Source organism: Numenius arquata, chromosome 3 (assembly GCF_964106895.1).
Source record: "Numenius arquata chromosome 3, bNumArq3.hap1.1, whole genome shotgun sequence".
NCBI lineage: Eukaryota > Metazoa > Chordata > Aves > Charadriiformes > Scolopacidae > Numenius > Numenius arquata.
The window spans coordinates 16,889,340-16,906,103 of record NC_133578.1 but is presented as its reverse complement, the minus strand read 5'-3'; the positions used below and the strand labels follow the sequence as shown (position 1 = coordinate 16,906,103).

Here is a 16,764-nt window from a genome sequence, read left to right as displayed (position 1 = left end):
TTCCCACTCAACATGAAACCTCAGACTGTGAAAAACAGGCTTCTAAGTAGTAAACATCTTTCACTATAGCAATGTTTACTCCACAGTGAGGATGAGGTACAACTCATCCAGATCAACAAAAATTCTTCCACTACCTCTCCTTCTTAAAAAATTTACAAAAAAAAAAAACCCAAACAAACAAACAAACTGAAAAGATCAAGTTGACAATACACCAGCTGCTCTATGACAGCATCTGAAATACATGTGGTGGTAGTCATTCAAATCAACCTCTTGAAATGCTTCACACTCCAGAGCAAGATATCCTCCCCCAAACCCATCTGTTAGCTACTGAGCACCCACCATTTCCCTTGTAATTGTGTCCCCAGTGACACCAACCTCTCTGAAATATCTGAGTTCTGCTGATGTTGCTCTGCAGAGAACTGGCTGGAGCTCTAGCAATCAGGATCTGTAGGTATCCATAGGTGTGGTGATGAGAAATAGCACGTCTCTAGGCCCTTCACTTGTAGAAAACCCCCCAAGCATCGTTCCTCTCCTCTGTTCAGGAACCACATGCAGGAGCCTGTGGAGTTCAATGTGAGCTTCTCACGTTTCTCAGTATGTGAGAAACTAACAATTAACTATCCTTCACCACTTACCATAAGCACCACAACCAAAATGAGCCAATGTGTGGACAAGGTTAGATCCCAATCAAAAAATAAGCAGCTGATACTAAGCCCAAACTTAGACAAACTTGACAGCAGTGGGAAAGTACCTGGAAGCTCCTACCTGTACTGCCCTCTCCTTTTATAAAGGTCACATAACTAATTCACACTGTACAAGTGACCCTATATTTCTCACTTGATGCTGACCTTTGTCCACAAAAAGTGCTTTGAAACTGCTCTGACTGTTAATTATTTAAGTTTCAATGCAGAACTCCAAAGACACATGGCTGCAGTACTTCTCACCCAAGAGTACCTCCTCACATCTTCCTGCTAGCTTCCTATGGCACTTTGAATATAAAGGCACTCAGTGGCCTGAGCCCAGAAAGTCAAAATAAAATGCCAACAACTCCGAGATGAAGACAAGTTCTGGCAATTCCGCTCCAGATACACCACAAAAGTTTCTACCATTACAGTAAAACACATCTGTGCTGGAATGAACTGAGTAGATTACAGACCATAATAAACTCCACCTTCTTCCATTTTCTGTGACATTTTTCTTAGACCTGCGTCCTTCACATACCCACAAAGCAACACAGATCATTCTAAAGCAAATGTCCTAACAAAACATCTCCCACAACAACCTCCAGGGCAGCCAGGAGTAGGGGAAGGAAGAGAAAAATCAAGCATTTAAAGGAAAAAAAACACCTCATATTGCTTAAATCTCTTGAAGCAGGATGTAAGAGTTTAGCTGCAGGTGCCCAGTACTTCAGTAAACCAGGCTCCAAACTGTTCCTAGTAGGTATCCCACAGAATCCATGGTTTCAGGTTAGGTGTTGATCCAGAGAACTACAGGACTTTGAAATATCAAACATGATGAGCATCACTTCCTGTTCAGTAAACGATTTTCTTTTCTTGTTGCCCAGCATTTTGTTGCACTACTGGGCATGAAAACACACACCAAGATGCTCTAACAACCTGGTTACAGTACAAAACCAGCAAATCCCAATCAATAAGCTTCTCATCAATGAAACATTCCAAGGAAAGCTAAACTCCTACCCTCTCCTGCTCAGGCATGAAATTACTGACCTAAAACCTCTAGCTCACCTTTTTCTCTCACAGTGAACATTTCACTAGCCTATGGCAACCCAATAGCCTCAGTGTAGAAGCCATGACAGTGATTTATTTCAAGAATCACTTCCCAACCATACAAGCTTTCTTGGGCTTCTGATCAACATTAATAAAGGACTCAGAGGAGTCAGCAGGGGACAGTGGACAGGCCAAAAGACGTACTATGACAGACATTTAATGATGATGGTAATGGGGCCTCTTGAACAGAGTGGAGAATCCCAGCATCTGGACTTCTATTCCAGCCAAGGGACTGGCAAAAACTGCTATGAAGGGCTTGAATGCAACATACAATTGCTTGAATGCAACTATTGTCTTTGACACTGATGAGTAGAACACCCCCTTGGAGCCAGCTGACTTGCAGGAACAAAGTTATCAGATGGCCAAAGAAGATACTTTCTCTAGATCTCCCTCTTTCCCACAGATCAGCTGGACCACAAGAAGAAAATCTACCAGTAAAAGAAAGCAGGCATATATCACACAGTGATGTCAAGCAATTTCCCCCCATCAAGTTTATAAATGAGTACAAATTTTAGTTTCTTCCCCTTAATATACATCTTTTTAAAATTTTAACTTGTACAGAGTCCAACATAGCATAACCATCCCACGTGCCCACTACTGGCCACATGCACACGCTCAAGCTCACAGTACCTCTGCCCATGTAAACCTCACGGAAGAAGGAGTCACCACCAGCAAGGGCCATTCCTTTCGGTAATACGCAGCAATGCAGATTGCCTGGAGAGTCTTGCCCAAGCCCATATCATCCGCCAGAAGTAAACGTCCATTTCTTGAAATTGCAAAACTGGGGAAAATAGAAAATAAGTAAGAGTCAAGAAATGGCTTACTATCTGTCATGGCAGCCAAGATGAGCACAACTCATCACCAAGCCTATAATGTGGATCACCTGGAAGTGATCTGGGTTCTTCAGTAACCCTGGACCTTCTCCCTTAGTCTTAACACAAATAAGCAACTCCCACAAATCTCTCAAAGCTTGGGAGGTCCTGAACAGAGTGGTTCAGCACAGTCCTTAGAGACTTTGATTTCATATGAGTAGTCTCAAGACCTTATAATTATTTAAACCACATTTTTTCCATGATATTACTCACATTATGTCCCCAAGTTCATCCTAGCTAAGAAAATATTACTAATAACAATGCCACTTCAACATCGGTAAGTACAGGCTTTCCTGGATTGCATCTTGAAGTCTACAACTAATGACCGTACACGATGGGGACAGACAAAAGTTTATCTCTACATAGTCATTTAGTCACTTGAAATCTTTCAGGGCCTGGGTCCCATTTCCTGGCACTTTCCCATGTGTAGTTAATGTTTAAAAAACATCAACAAAAGAGGTGCACTTGGGAAAAAAAATGACCTTACAAAATAAAAAAAAAAAATCATATGACAATTAGGCACATACTGAATCACAAGACAGAGATCAGAGATGTATCATTTGAACAATTTTATGAGACTAGCAAAATGCTACTTTCCTCCTGACTCATGATGAAGAATTCTAGCTAGAAACAGAATAGATGTCACTCAAAAAAAACGCACAAAAAAAAAACCCAACAACAAAACAAACCATACCATACCAAACAACCAAGAGCCCAATGTGCCAGACTGTAACAGCCCAAGACTCTGGGGAAACAAGGAGCCCACCATGGAAGAGAATGCAGCCTGGGCAGCAATATAAAGTACCCAATTCTAGGCAAGGACTTAACGCATGCAAAAAGGACATACTTCACACCTTCCCGCTGAAAGGGCATGAGGCTTGTCACAATTTCAGAGTCCACTACTGAAAGGTCAGCATCAGGAACGTCTGCCTCTGATGTAGATCTCTGTATTTGAGCAGCAAAGGTTGTTATTACTGCCTCAGGCAGTGGCTCCACTTCTACCGACACAAGGCTCTTTAACACTTCCACTGCAAAAAACAGAGCAGTTTATTATCAGAAGGGGCAACATACACACAATTTACATTACAGATATGAGGGCACAGCCCTCAGCCTCATCAACAATATTTCCTATCCTGAAACAACTCAAGAAAGCACTGCATCATGCACAGGTGTTGCCCTGGCCTCTTCCCTGAAGTCTATTTCAGAACCACATGATGAATCACATCTCCTCCCCTCGTATTTAGACTTGGTTATAAAAAACTGAAAGTCTGATGCCATCATTCAGAGATGATTGCTACTAATACAGCTGGAGCTGGATTATTCACACTGAGGGCAGCTTAGGGCACATTTTACTCAGAAATAAAAGTATGAATTTGAACAAAAAGAGCTCCTGAAGCCTAGAAGGCAGGGGCATCTTTACCTTGACCTTGGGATTCTGTATTAAACACCTCTGATGTCTCCACCATCCCCGAGTCATCAGGAGCGACCTGAGACACAGTTACCTAAAGACAACGATGCATCTTCAGCTTTGAAAACTCTCTTCTCCTGTTCACCAAATTCACACAGGTTTGGCTCTGACTCCACTTTATCACCCCTTGTTTACCATGTTTGGATAAGAAAGCAGGAAGCACCTCAAGACTCAGAGAAACTGCTCTTGTACGACCATCAGCAGCACTCTGACAGCCATCCTTCAGGGACATGGTACCAACAGCAACTCCCTGCTCAGATGGTGTCCACTGCTATTCTCCTGAACAGAAGCAGCTTGTGGATCAGAACCAGCCCACCGGCAACCACTTGAGTCACTCACCACCACTGCTGTTTCATCCACGAAGCCTCTCAACTTCATCTGCAGCGTAAAACCTTCACAGTCAAACTAAAGGGATCGCCAGTCTCCATTATGCAAAGACATTGGGGCCTTCATCTTTTCAATCCATGCATCACAACAAGCAAAGCATCAGTGCAATTCCCCTCCTGGACAACCTTATTTCAGCCCCCTCCAGTAGCCTCTCTATCTCACCCCAAAAAGATAACAGTATTTCTTTTTAGTCAAACAGCAAGCTTCTATGAAAACAAATACCACTGTAAAACATGCAGTGAGCTGGGACCAGGAAAACATCTTTAACAATCAATCTTTGACCACTGACTGAGAAACAAAAGACACCTCTACACTAGGAACACAAATACATGGGCACAGATCCTTTATTGCAGGAAGCGTCTTTTTTTTTTTTTTTTTTTTTTCATTTAGTAGTTGGTTTGTATATGAAGTCAGGAAGACATAAAACAACTGTTTGCAACAATACCCAGAGCCATGCAAACTGAAATAAGAACTCACTATACTAGCAGTAAATGCACCTCCAGAATTCAGTTAGGTATTTTCATTTTGGTTATTTCCAAGAGGAAAGCAGCCGGATGGACCCCTGCCACATGAAGGGGGAAAGCAATTCCAAGAAATATACATATGAAAAGGTTTCCATTTGTGGTTGGGCAATGCCCAAACTTTTTAAACTCTCCAGTTTAATTTATACTTCTTCAATAGCAGGAACCCTCTCCACCCGAAGTACAGCACAAGCTTGTTATTACACTCACAGACTGAGCTATGTGTTAGCATAATTGCTACAATTTGCTCACTGATAATTCTGTTGCTATTGTTCTGTACATGAGCTGGGAGAGTGATTAAGATATATCTGCCACCAGCATGATTCATCCAACAGACATTTTTTACTGAAGTGACCTTTCTATAAAGATGACTGAGCAACTAAGCAAAGAGACATTAACCTCTACAAAGAGTTCCCAGCTAACAGATATCTCTGCTGGAAATGGCAACCAGCCTTTTAAATTTTACTTTTTTTTTTTTTTTTTTGACGTAGGTAAATGCACAGGCACAAAACAAATGCTATTCCTCAAAAAGGCATGTGCTAGAAGCCTCAAATGCCCTCACCAATTACACCCTACAAGAACATATACAGAGAAATGTTTTTCGTTTTCCTTAAATCTGTGGGATTCTGAATACTTCATGTGACGTATACAACAGCCAGCTAGTGTGGCCGAGAAAGCAACAGACTGGGAGATGATGTGTTTGCTCAGACTGCCTAGGATGCGACACAGGATCAGGCCCTTTGCACGTACAAAAAGCCCTCGTAGCAAACAGAGATCAGCAGCTCTCATTCAAATCAGGGCCTGTCAACATCGCAGTCCTGGAGTTTCCCAAGTCTCCCCCAAGACACACTCACTTGTTTTCATGACCTGGCATTCCTACAAGGCTCCACAACCTGGCTTTCAGCCCTACAACCATTACTAATGTTATTAAGACACGCATCATAAGAGCATGTAGATATTCAATTATTAAATGTGCTTCGGTATCCCATGGAAGCAGGAGCCCATGCTGGAGAAAAAATACTCTGAGCAACAGCATTTCAGCTGTGAAACACTCAGTCACACTTTCTAAGGAGGTGTGTAGAGCACCTCGCTTATTATCTTTCTGAAGCTAGTCCCAATCAAATTCCACAGCCACATACCCTCACACAAGTACCAAGGCAAACACAGCAGGCCGACCAGGATAATAAATAATTATTTAATACTTAGGACTTGTGTAATGCAAATCTCAAAGCACTTTATAGATTTAACTAAACATAAAAAACTAAGAAGCAGATGTGCTGCTGAGACTGGATTATTCTGCAAAATGTTTTTTGTTTTTTTTTTTAAAAAAAAAAGAACAAAGCAACAATCTACAGTTCTACATTTCAGTTCAGTGAGTAACAATTTCACTGGCATTACACAGATGCATTGCACAGGAGTCTACCGGTCAACTTCTACAAGGAAATTAACGTTGTAGTGACACTATGTGCTTAGATTCCACTTCCAAGGGAAAATATGATGCCCTCTCAAAATTATTTTTTCCGCTAAGCTTTCTTTTAAGCATCTATCAGCCAGCACCAAAGCATTTTAGTAGAGTATGAAATTCTGCTTCAAGAATGCTTCTGCTTTAAGCAGATCCGCACACTTCTGCAAGAGAAACAGCCCTTCTTGTTTGCTCAAAATCAACTCAGCTATGGAAGCAACCTGAATTCTAACCTGCCTCAATCGAAAACCCAACACTTGTGTGCTGCCTGTAAAGCCATTATTACCAGCAGTAACATGCGAGGCTGAACAGCCAGACCAGCTGTAACTGGTCACCACCCAGACTGTAACTGTCGATGAACTGGTTGTTATAGAAATCATCAGTTGACTTGGAAACCTAGTGCTCTGACCTGAAAAATGAAATTTGCTATGTGTGAAATGAAATAGTACAACAGTGTGCACACTACTTAAATCTTGTAGTAAACTAAAAGGAAGAAATGGAAGTGGAACAGCCTGATAAGCATTTGTTTTCTAAGCAAGGGGTCGCTGTGCCAGTTTATGAATTGATATACACGCAAAAGGGAGCAAGGCAGGATGGCACTGAGGACAAGGGGAGCACAGCTAAAAAGAGTCAATAAGACAGAATTTCTGCAAGAACAGGAATATCTGCCAGCCATCATGACAATCTTTTCAAATTTGGCAAGTGTGAACAGAGGAATCCATTCTCCTTCAACTCCTAAGTTCAAGCACAGCTGCTGCACCTTATGACCAATAAAAATAACTTTGTGATAGTAAATACTTGCATGTGCTATAACAAACTGCACAGAAATTCAGTGCAGAACCTGACAAAACAGAGCTACCACCCCAAGAGCCCCTAAAGGACTGGCATGAATAACACTTATAAAGTTTTGAGTCTGGGCAAACAGTGTAAGTGTCTGACAAAACAGGAAGACACCTGCTTCATGGTTCGTTAGCAACTTATCTCCCCAGAGTCAAATGGCCAAGCCCAAGAAATTAAGTTAGAATTCATTTGCCTCCCCAGAACACAGCCCTAGAGAGGAAAATGCAGCTACTCACTCAGTTTGGGATAGTCCTCCAGCAAGAAATTCCACTTTTTGGTGTTCATATCTGCAACAGGTACAACAAACACTGTCATAAGTCTTTTAAAAAATACTGAATCCTCCGTCCATAAGAACATGGCTATCCATCCATATCCTAAAAGAATTCTTATCTTGTCCAGCAATCAATTCTCCTCTGTTTGCCTTCATGTTAAGCAAACAGTTTGAAGAAAACTTAAAAGTATGAGCACACATCTAGAAGTGGTGGCATCACTGGAGCAAGCCAAGGTCAGCTCGCCTCTTGAACCATCATAAAGAATCCACCTGCTCAAGGAGTTTGGCAACTACTTTCTTTTCACTGCAAGAAGAGATGAAGAATGTGCGCAACAGTTCCTATTTGTTAACCAATAAACTCTGACTTCAGTTAGTAACACCATCACTTTCAGTTGTACCTCTGTACCCTACAGATGATGTGTTCAGGATGGTACAGAGGAAATTCCCCATTTTATCAATACCCAAAATGTAACACGAATGTCAGACTTGCCAGGTGGCAAGTGGCAAGGTGGTGCCCTGGGTGGCACTTGCCTACAACTTCTAGAGAAAGTACAGTGAATTCAGAGACAGCTGAAGACACAATGAGCCACGTGGGGCCCTGCCCAAAGAACAAGAGCTCCAGGATTTGTTCCCCATGCTGTCACTGACCCACTGCAACACTGTGTAGGTCACCTCATCACTCTGTGCCTCATTCCCACATTACAGGTGGGAATAGTGATATTCACCATTGAAATCTGAACGCCAACATAAAAAGTACTCTACAGTTCCACTTGCCTCAAAATCATCAGTAAAGTTGCTGGTAAACTCAATCTGCTCAGGCACTTACAGCCATTATATACCACAGTAAAGCAGGAGAAATACGAGAATGTCCAACAGCAGTTGGTAATAAAGACAAGAACTTATGCATGGCCTCCGTACTGCTGGCAAATTATCAGAGCATCCCACCTCAACAGTAAATGTAATCATGCCAAATCCTGAAACAACCCCTTGGCTAACAGGCCCTGAAGACCCAGGACATATTCTGGCATGGAGTAAAGTGCAGGACGCAGAAACAGCACTACAGCAGAACTACAGGAGCTCTCAAAATCTTCACCAAAGCACATCCTCTTATGCTACTTCAGAAGGATGTATTCTCACATCTCTCTCCTCCAAAGCATCCACAGCACTCCAAGAGCAGCCCCAACGACACTATTCGAATAAAGCAGAAACAACCAGAAACTCACCATAATTTCTGGAATCCATCTGTTTGAAGACTCCAATCACTTCTGCAGAATACCCAATATCAACCTCAAACCGCAAGCGGGAGATCAGCACGCACTTCCCTTTGACAAGAGCTGAGGGTTTCTTCCAGTTCTTACACATCTTCAAGAGGGATTTCATATCAGCACTACTGCCAAAATGAGAGTCTGATGCCAAGCCAACTGCATTTTCTCCTTCCAGTGGTGCCAGAATTACTGACCGAAGTTGATTTGCTGCTTCCACTAGGGAGAAAAGCATGACATACAGAGAAAAGAATTAATAGCAAAAAACACGGATAAACTAAAGATGCACAGGATGCCTTGGGAAGAGAAGGGACAAGAGGACGACAAACCAACCATACACCTTCAAGTTTAAAAGGAACAACGATTCCCTGCTTTCACTCACAGGGACAAAGAAAGAATATAGCTATGGCATGGAGGAGCAGGTTGGTGGGATTTTCCACAGAGGGGCAGAGGGAACATATGACAGCAAGGTGTACAAGGGCCTGGCCAGCATCGTCACTACATTAGGCTCCCCCTCTGTCAGCAATCCCAAAAGACGGCTCACTAGGCCAGGGCAGACAATCTGCAGGACCACACTCAGCAGGTAAACTGCACACAGTCATAGAGTGTTTTCACTTACAAAGTTGCAGGGACGAGCGCAGGGCAATCAATAGTACGTGCCTGAAAAGATGGGAAGGTACTTCTGCAAACAGCAGAGGAGAAAGATCTAAAAATATCTGCCTCCTGCCTCATGTCAATGTCTGATATGCAATCTCATCTAGAAGGAATGCTGTATATTCACAATACTGTAGGAAAGATACCAGGAAGGAATCTAGTCCAAACCCCTAAATCCCATTTGTTACAATTTAAGTCCATCAGGCTTTATTCTACCATCTCTTTCAGTTAGACTTGTCCTTTTCCCAAGCCACCTGCACTCCTCTCACTAATCACTACCAACCGCCTCTCTCATGATGCCAGGGCACAGGGCGAAAAGGGACACAGCATTTTACAGCTGTTAGCCCAAGACCACAGCTATTCACCATAATAATCATTCCACTTTTCCATTTGTGTCTCTGCCAATCTATACCTATATGTTGTCTTTATTATTATAGATGAACTGTGATAGTTAAGGAAGAAGAACAATTTTATCTTGCATTTTTACAGCACCAAAATGATGAATTTCATCCCCAAGACTCCAACTCATAGGTACCACAGCAACACAAGGACTCACTAGCATCTCCAGAGTTCATTGGACTCGAGCAGGGGAACACTAAGCATATTCTGCCTCCATGTATTTGTAAAGAGAGGCAACTTTCCCAATCCAGCAGCTGTTTAGAGTAAGCCCAGGTGAATCTAGTCCTTTGAAGGTTAAACTGCACCCACCCTGCTTCTTTTTAAATAATCCAGCTTACTGATATGCAACAACAACTTAAACAAATTTACGTTAAGATTTGAAAAGGAAAAAAAAGGGAGAAAGAAAAATTCAGACACTTTCTTCCTAACCAGTTAGTAAGCCATTTGGATTTCATCCAACTTCATTTTTAAAAAGTGACTTCCAGAATAAAGCCAAGCATTTGAGATCTCTCTTCCAAAGAAAAAGTTTAAGACATTCAAGTGAAATTAATTTTTGAAGTAGAGGACTAGGAAACCACCAGTTTAGACGTTCTCCTCCCAATGCACCAAGCAAAAGAGCTTAGATACTACTGTTTTAGCATTACACAGAGCTTATCTCTACAACTAATACTGAAAGAAATTGAAAAAAAAAAAAAAAAGCACAACAAAATCACCTCATATTTTACTCTTTCGTTTCAATACCTGTTTCTGGGCTCGACTGCGCGTTTAATTTATAATACAAAGGAAGAAATGTAACACAGGACAACATTATTCAGAAGAACAAAATTGGGGAGTTGGAAAATAATTGGTTTTATACTTACAAGACTTCAAACCAAGGCCCTTTTAAGTCAATTCCCTTTTCTAAGGGTATTTTTTCCCCTGCTATCATTATCCAACATTGATCACATATTGTCTTCTCACATCAACAGAAACTTTCCACAGGGAACTCATATATTCAATAGCTTTAAGGAAAAAAGGCTCATTTCTAAAAACCATGCTCTTCATTTGCAAGCTCCTTGGTGCAGAGACTTCCACTCTCATCTGTAGTTCATACACTTCAAGCAAACCAGTAGCATTTAAATTATAAATGTGTGGCAACCCACATGGGAAGCTAAAATACCAGCACTCAACTGTGGGTTTTTCAAAGTGCTCAACACAGGCCTAATTCTGTTCCCACTGAAATCAATAGTGATTTATCACTTGCTTCAACACAATGTGCTTTTGAAAAGCCTACCTGAAGCGTTTGCTTCTATCAACTCTCAATCTTTCCAGAATAAAATGACAGGATTAAAAAAAAAACAGAAAAGATAAAAACCATCCTTGTTATGCCAAAAAAAAGGCTACTTCATTTTCAGTCTCACTCAAAGCTCTACAGAATTAACGTTTTTCCTTTTCTGACACCCGAAATTAACAGGAAAAAATGTAAAACAAAAACAAAAAAACCCAACAACAAACAAAAAATGCTGTTTAGAAACAGCATAAATGAACAGACCTAGAAATTAAGCATTAGCCAGTGGAACACATTCAGTTCTCAATACAGACTTGTATGAAGTACTCAGAAGATTCTTTCCTATGATCAGGCTTGTTGGTTACTCACACTCAGCAATGGCAGAAAAAGTTAAACCTATGCTTGGCATTTAGATTACATGAAAAATTAAGTTATTTCTAATCAACTACAAAGTGTCAGAAAAATGTTATTAGCTAGATGCCATTTGAGTAGCACTACTTTAATTACTGCAAAAAATAACAAAGCTAGATAATAATTATGGAAGGCAGGGGAAGCGGGTCAAGACTTTGATCCTTTCTTACCATTCAACAAACCATTTACTTACTTAAACTGCTGTAATCTTCCAGGCTGAAATTCCATTTTTTCATAGCAGGATCTAAAGTAGGGCAGAATATGAATCATTTGGTGTAGAAATGTTGTTGTGAAATGTTCATGCAAGACAAGAGAGAATTCATTCTACTCATGCAAACTTTTTGACACACATCTGAAAAACACTATGTCCATGGTTTGCAGCTACACGACACCAAAAAAGCCACAAGGCATATCAATACTAAGAGACAAGGAGAATGCAGCAGCCATTCACAGGGAGCAGCAACATATTGGGGGGGGGGGGGGGGCGGAAAAGTAGAGTATAACAAATAAAGGGCAGGTAGAAAAGATGAGAAGCAAGCCAAAAGGTGGAGACTCCACTGCTCTCAGTAACCCAGTTAACAGAATCAGCTCATCAACTCTGAACTACAGCTGAAGTGACCCATCTTCCCATACCAATTTATGAATAACTTCTCTTCCTTCACTCCCAAAAGATTCTGACCAGCTGCCATCACCAAACTTCTTAGAGCACTGTTCATAAAGCATTTCTTGGCTAAACCCAAGCTCAAGCTATTTCTGCCCAGAATTTCTTTCCAATTTCAGCTGTCTTTACGTTTCCAATCCCCCATTAAAACCACATATTCCATCCCAGCAATAGCTGTCCTGCTAAGACCATATAGCAACTACAGTTCTAGCAGATGCTGAAACTTAGATCTAATGTAAAAGAGATAAAAGCAAACAATCAGTTCTTACCGTAGCTTTTGCTTGGTATCTTCTTAAATATAGCAATAAGCTCAGCATTATACCCTATTTCGATCTGGAACCGGTCTTCCCCATATTTCACACATTTTCCTTGTGTAACATTATGTGCTTTCTTGCAAGAGGCAGCTTCAAATGTAGAGCCTGCACCAGCAGAACTGGTCAGCTTCTGCATCCTACCACTGGCCTGAGAGGCACCACCTCCCCCCTCTCTTTCCATTGGTCTGCTTGCGTTTATCAGCATTTCTGAATCACTCAGGGTAGCGCTGCTTGGTGGTGAAACATATTTTATGGAAGATTTGTTCTGACTTTGTAAATTTTTAGTACTGTCAGGGTGCCCATTACCAATTAATCTAGGATGAGATGGTTCTGTAGGGTTTTTGAAAGCTGGGTAGCATTTGGGCTGCTGGAATGTACCAAGATTAATTAAAGCTTGTTGTCCATGTTCCTGACCACCAGCATCCGAGTAATGTTTATGGGAATAACTCAGAGAATTTGGGATCGTTGTAGGGAACTGCTTAATGCCACTTGCTTGTTCCAAGTCCACTGAACAATTCTTTTGTTGCTCTCCATGTGAACCAGCCATCTGTTGGTTTGCAGTGTAATGACTATAATCTTTCTGAAGATAGCTCTTTTGCTCCGCAGGACTGTTTGGATTCTGTTGGTGCTGGCTAATGAACCTGACATGATTGTTTTCTTGTTTCAAGTTTCCCCGATTGCCTGGATTCTGTTCTTTCACCTGAGGTCCAGTGATCGCCACCTGCCCATCTCTCTGGGCTGCTAGCCTCTCTGCTCTCCTAGCCAAAGCCTTCTGGCGGTTCTCTTCAATTCTTCTCTTTTGTTCTTCTGTAAGGCTTGATGACATCTTCAACAATTCAAACAACAAATCTGAATCAAAACTGCATTGGGAATTAATCAGAGAGGCACCTGCTTCTTTACAGCGATGAAGGCCAGTCTACAAAAAAAAAAAAAAAAAAAGGCAAGAAGAGACAGGAAGTTTCAATTTTGTTCCCCCCTAAAATGGTTATTGTATTGATAATTCAGTGTAATTGGTGACTGAGTATTACTGTAACTGATGCTACACAAAAACCTAGTAGTACAGCAAAGCTGTCAGACCAACGCTGAGCCATTATCAGCAAGCAGATACTGACAACCACTGCTGGAACTTCGCATGCCAGTCCCACACAGATAAAACATACAGAAAAAGGAGAAAATCCCCATTCCGCTACAGTTCTGAGCGCTCTCCTCTGCAAAACCCAGCAGAACTGCTAAAATAGCCAAGCCCTGCACTGCAGAGCCAGCCCTGCAAAGGCAAATGCAGGTAAAGCAATACAGTCATGTGTGGAAGCGTTTCATATTTGTGGTACCTAACAGCAAAGATGGGACAACACCCCATCTTTTCTGGACACCTTCCAATTGTTGGGCATCTCACAGCGGTATACATCTCATGCATACTCAACCGCAAAGGGCTGAGTCAGCTCCTGCCTTCAGAAAGGTCCACTCACAGGTCAAGGACTTTCTGATGGCAGCGAGGACCCGGCTCCCACTGCATCGCCCAGGAGCTGGCCTCCATCTCCTCCAGCAGTCAAGAGACCAGCGCTCAGAGACGAACTGTCCTCACCACCCTGTAAGAAGCGAGGCTCACTCCCTGCCCTGCTCCTCTCCCACCCCACCAAGCTCCCGTGTCCCAAACTCCACCGAGAGCCCGGCCCCCACCCCACAGACTGGAGACCCCCGCCATCCTCAGGGACCACCCGCCACCCCACAGGGGCCCAGGCTGCAGTCTCTCCTCGCCTCCCGGGGGCTCCGCTGCAGCCCACCCGGGGCTCAGCTCCGGCCCAGCCGCCTTCCCCCCGCCACAGGCCCGCACACCCACCGGCCGGCAGAGGCCCAGTACGCCACCGACGGGCGCGCAGCAGCGCAGACTACAACTCCCAGAAGACCCCGCGCTATGGCCCAGCGGCACCAAACGGCCAGGGCGCGCAGCATGCCGGGAAGTAAACACCGGCACGCGGGGCGCTCGGCGCGCTGGGAAGTGTAGTCTTCCGCTCACGGCGCCATCTTAGGGGCGTAGAGCACTGCGCGGTTTCACTGCGGGAGGCGGGGGACTGGAGGCCGCCCCTGCCGCCCTCGCAGGGGTTTGGCTTAGGCCCACATGCGGGGTGCGGGCCCACGGGTTCAGGCTTTGCGACAGGCGGCGCCCAGTGCTAGGGCAGGGCTCCCTCACCAGCAGCGTCTGGTGTGTGGGGCCTGGCACACCAAGGTGCGTAACTTATTTTAAATAAGTGACTATAAGTGGGGAATAAAAAATGGAGGTAATGCATGAGAAAGGATGAAAACACTGCTGTTAGTAGTGAGGAGGGAATCCACCCCAGGGCATTAAGAGCGGTGACTGACATTGGTGGAAGACTGCTGTCTGCAGTCTTTGAAAAGTGGAGATGAGGGGCTGACCCTGTTGACTGGAAGAGGGTAAATGTCAAAGCTATCTATAAGAAGGGCCCAGAAGAAGACGCAGGAAACTACAGGCCCATTAGTCTTACTCCAGTCCCTGGGTAAGCAGTGAGTCCTCCTAGGAACTGTCACAAACCAAATGAATCAGGTGATCTAGAAAAGCCTGCACGGATTTACCAAAGGCAAATCATGCCCGACTAACCCGATCGCCTTTTACAACAATATAACATTTTCTGTCTCTTGTTTACCTGGACTTTAGCAAAGCGTTGGACACTGTTTCCCACACTCTCCCGCTGGACAAACTGGCCAGACACAGACTGGGGGGGTGGTCTGTGAGGTGCGTGGGAAATTAACTCACAGGCACTTGCAGAAGGTGGTCATCAGTGGGTTTTACTCAGCCTGGCAGCCTGTCACAAGTGGGGTCCCTTAGGGATCAGTACTGGGCCCCATGCTGTTCAACAAGTTGCACTTGATGTAAGAAAGAAAATTTTTACATTGAGAACAAATAATTGATGGAACAACCTGTCCACGGAAATGGTGTGGTCTTCATCACTGGGGGTTTTCAAGATGCAAATGGACAGAGTGTTAGATAATCTCATCTAGGCTCCGTTTCCCACAAAAGGTTGCACCAGATGATCTTTCAAGGTCCCTTCCAACCTGGACTGTTCTATGATCCCGTGAACACCTTCATAATAAGGTAATTACTCATGTTTGCATCAAAGTCTTGAATAAAAGGGTCTCCCAGGGTTTTAATTATACATAGGGTTTGATTTATACACATCAAGCTGCCCTTCCTGGACAGTTGTGATCCCCATGAGCATGACCAGAGTGATACCTGAGGAGAAAGCGCAGAAAGGGCCCTGGGGAGCACCATAACCCCCTCCCATCTCTGACTTCCACTACCCTGCCCAGTAGCAGGTCTGGAGCCGCCATCCCTGTCCCCAGATGCCATTTTCTCCCGCCTGACAGACCCTTTGGCTGGGGACACCGAAGCCAGCTGGCTGTTTCACAGTTTATTCATTCTTCTCTCTGCTGGTTAATTAGAAAAGGTTATCCTTAAATTGCTTCCTGATTAAGCAGCAGTGACTGCCATTAGTCAGGAGCTCGTCAGCCCGAGAAAAACAAGGCAGGCAGCAAGAACGAGGCGCGACTTGACACACAGCACAACCCTGGGAGTGCTGTTACTCGCCTGGGAATTGCACACGCAGAGACCTGGGCACGCCACGTGCACACAGGGGCTCGCAAACACGCCGCTTTTAAGGAAAACCACAGGCCTGAGGAGAGGTCCGCATCCAGGGTTTTGTCCCAGCTTCTCTTAAGAAAAAAAGTCTAACCTTTTTTTCCAGCTTCCAGGCTCCCTCACTTCAGTGAGTGGGTTTGGTAGGAAAGGATGCTCAGTCCTGTGGTCTCCGTTCAGATCCTCTGCCGTTGCCCTTTCTTCCTCTTGCAAACCAGCAGAGTCCAGCTGGCTACACAGCAGAGACAGGAAGGAATGGGATTTTTCTCTTTCTTGTCACACTTTTAGCTGCCCAAAGCTAAACCGGATCCCAGCGTCCCATATGGAAGAGAGAGGGAGAGAACACACAGAGCATAACCCTGCAACTGTTTCCAGCCTTCTCCCCCCCCGCAGCAGCAGCTCTCCAGTTTCCAGGTCCCTGGTGATGGCTCCCTATGCTTTGGGAGATCTTGGGGCGGGGAAGACAAACTTGGAAAAAGTGGAGAAAAGCCCCTATCGGGGACAGTCCCCAGCTCGTGAAAACGATGACAGCGGAGCAT

The 16,764-nt window shown here is 43.8% G+C and overlaps 1 protein-coding gene across 1 annotated transcript in view; it reads right to left on the bottom strand.

Moving 5' to 3' along the window:
- SMARCAL1 (SNF2 related chromatin remodeling annealing helicase 1) overlaps positions 1 to 13,402 on the bottom strand; it is a 36,942-nt gene extending 23,540 nt beyond the window's left edge. The window contains exons 1-6 of the mRNA XM_074145536.1: positions 12,532 to 13,402; positions 11,795 to 11,845; positions 8,832 to 9,089; positions 7,574 to 7,624; positions 3,507 to 3,687; positions 2,418 to 2,568 (exon numbers count right to left, since the gene is read on the bottom strand). Of these exons, the coding sequence (XP_074001637.1) occupies positions 2,418 to 2,568; positions 3,507 to 3,687; positions 7,574 to 7,624; positions 8,832 to 9,089; positions 11,795 to 11,845; positions 12,532 to 13,402 (1,563 nt within the window). The remainder of the gene's footprint in view (positions 1 to 2,417; positions 2,569 to 3,506; positions 3,688 to 7,573; positions 7,625 to 8,831; positions 9,090 to 11,794; positions 11,846 to 12,531) is intronic.
- Between the last annotated feature and the right edge of the window lie 3,362 nt (positions 13,403 to 16,764).